This window comes from Anopheles cruzii, unplaced genomic scaffold (genome assembly GCF_943734635.1).
Source record: "Anopheles cruzii unplaced genomic scaffold, idAnoCruzAS_RS32_06 scaffold02145_ctg1, whole genome shotgun sequence".
Taxonomy (NCBI): domain Eukaryota; kingdom Metazoa; phylum Arthropoda; class Insecta; order Diptera; family Culicidae; genus Anopheles; species Anopheles cruzii.
In genome coordinates, this window is record NW_026455730.1 from 789 (window position 1) to 3,643 (window position 2,855).

The window sequence follows — 2,855 nt, forward strand, 5'->3', positions numbered from 1 at the left end:
ATCTGAAGACCTTTCGGCATCAATCATTAGTCGCCCAGTGGTAACGATTATTTTGATAAATTTTTGGGAACGTATCATTTTGACTTGTTGCGGCTAATACTTTCTTTTCCGTTTTCTTTATGCTTTCAGCAAGATTTCGTGTTCCCACTGAGTGCGGTTTGTGTTCCATTGTATGTACACTAGAGAACGTCATCGATTACATTACGTTTCGGTCAGATTACAAAATAGTCAGCCAATAACTAATAGTTCAACAACTGGTTCGCCGCAACGAATTTTTAGTTAACAACGTTCCGTCAAAAGGTGGGATAACCATGTCGCTTTGGGCCCGTGTAAATCAACTTCCAAGCCATATTATAGAGCAGATCCGTTTCATCTATGGGGCCAATTTCCCCATCGAAGTACGCCACTATCTGGCGGAATGGATCGAGGAACGCCTGCTGTACGTATTTAATATCTTATTGATTTGAGTACAATGTGTACACTCTTGTATATGTCTTTTGTTCGCCTTTCTGCGCTCTTTGTCATATACCTAGAAATGCTCCCGTGTTTGCTGACCAGGAAGGTGCGTGCGAGCAGGATGCTGCGAACTTCGTCAACCAGTTGATAAATGAACTCGAACGAAAAGCAGTTTCTCTGCCGGAGAACAACATCACGATTAAAATACGACTGAACGAGTCAGCACGTAACTTTCGACAGTTGTTTTCACACAATCCCTCCCAGTTATACCATCACCTAATAACCTGTCTACAACGCGAACGTCAATGTGTCGCATATCCGGAGGAGTGCGCTTCGGTACAAGACTCCGAGGTAAACGAGGTTTTCACCACGTTACAGCAGCTACAAATCATGGTGAGGTCCAACGAGAATGACAATCGTAATCTGACGAAAGAGTACGAGCACTTATTACTGGAGGTGCACGAGTTGCAGAAGAATCGTGCACAAATAGACGCGGTAGAGAATCCGGAGATGCGAGCGCATCGACACAGTCAAATCACTCAACATCAGAAGATGGTCAGCGATCGACTGCAATTGTGTTCTGGCAGGCGAATTGCTTTGGTTGAAAACTTCAGGAAAACGATCTTGATCACCAATGAGATGCTGAACAAAGTGTTGAACAAGTATCTTGCCCAATGGAAAATCAACCAGGGTTTCGCTGGAAACGGCGCGTCTACCATCAGTGCAAACAACCTGGACACTATTCAGGCTTGGTGCGAAAGTCTGGCTGACATTATTTGGAATACTCAAGGTCAAATTCGTCTCGCTATCAAGAACAAATCTAAGCTGCACGTAGAGCAAGAAGATGTACCGGATGTACTATCCCAGGAGATAGAAGACGCTACCAGTTTGCTAAAAACACTTGTAACAAGTACATTCATTATTGAGAAGCAGCCGCCACAGGTGATGAAAACTAACACTCGATTCGCCGCTACTGTCCGCTTACTCGTCGGCAACACACTCAACATCAAAATGGTGAACCCGCAGGTGAAGGTTTCTATTATTTCTGGTAAGTGAACAAAAATGCTCAAAATTGTTTCAAATCAAATGAAGCAATGAATCGCCGAACGAAACGTATCCGTTTCATTTGGTAATTGCTTCAATGTTGCAGCTGATTAATGTTGATTGATCAATATTTCTTATAGAAGCGCAGGCCCAGCAAACACAACAATTAAACAAAGCTTCAGAACAGTCGTGTGGCGAAATAATGAACAATATTGGAAATCTCGAATATAACGAGACGACCAAGCAACTGTCCGTTAGTTTTCGGTGCGTGCGTTAAAAATATGACGAAAAGTCTAGTAGTTGATTGGTAAAAATGATCGTAATTCACTATTCGCACATATCACAATTTTAGCAATATGCAGCTAAAGAAGATAAAACGGGCAGAGAAAAAAGGAACGGAGTGCGTAATGGATGAAAAGTTTGCCCTTCTGTTCCAATCAAGCTTTGCTATTGGTCACGGAGACGTAGTATTTTCGGTAATAATGTTCACAGTCATTTCATGCCTATTTCGCCGACGTTCTAATTTCTCCCAATGTGTTGAATAGGTTTGGACTATTTCGCTACCGGTCGTCGTTATCGTACACGGTAACCAGGAACCTCAATCGTGGGCCACCATCACATGGGACAATGCGTTCGCCGACGTCAATCGCATCCCTTTCCAAGTGCCAGATAAGGTGTGTTGGAACAAGCTGGCAGATGCGTTAAACATGAAGTTCCGTGCTTCAACTGGTCGCTCGCTGACTTCGGAAAACATGCACTTTCTGTGCGAGAAAGCATTCAAAACCAGTCTACCGTTTCCGGTTCCGAACGATTTAACTATAATGTGGTCGCAGTTCTGCAAAGAACCGATCCCAGATCGTTCATTCACCTTCTGGGAATGGTTCTACGCCGCCATGAAGGTAACTCGCGAGCATCTTCGCGGACCGTGGATGGATGGCAGCATCATCGGGTTTATCCATAAATCGAAGGCTGAAGATTACCTTCTGAAGTGCTCCCGTGGCACCTTCTTGCTACGCTTTTCGGATAGTGAGCTCGGTAAGCTTTAATTAAAATAGATGCTTTTGAGCTTAAACATTTTGATAAATTGCCCTTAGTTTTACTTTACACATTACGCTAAATTTCGTGTGTTCTTTACATACTGTCACTCACATTATACATTGTTTTTTTAGGTGGTATTACTATCGCGTGGGTGAATGAGGGCAACGACGGGCAACCACAGATTCTTCATATTCAGCCGTTCACCGCTAAAGATTTCTCCACTCGTTCGCTCTCAGATCGCATTCGCGATTTTGACGATTTATACTACTTGTGTTGTTTGTCGCTGCGATCAACGGTTAAAAAATGTTTTAAGCACG

General features: G+C 43.3%; 1 protein-coding gene across 1 annotated transcript; it reads left to right on the forward strand.

Moving 5' to 3' along the window:
- Positions 1–305: 305 nt before the first annotated feature.
- On the forward strand, positions 306–2,810 carry LOC128276703 (signal transducer and transcription activator-like; the record flags this gene model as incomplete). The annotated part of the gene is made up of 6 exons (XM_053015163.1): positions 306–439; positions 534–1,504; positions 1,641–1,764; positions 1,853–1,976; positions 2,046–2,535; positions 2,670–2,810. Coding segments are annotated over exons 1-6 (1,978 nt in total), but the record flags the coding sequence as incomplete, so codon positions are not given.
- Between the last annotated feature and the right edge of the window lie 45 nt (positions 2,811–2,855).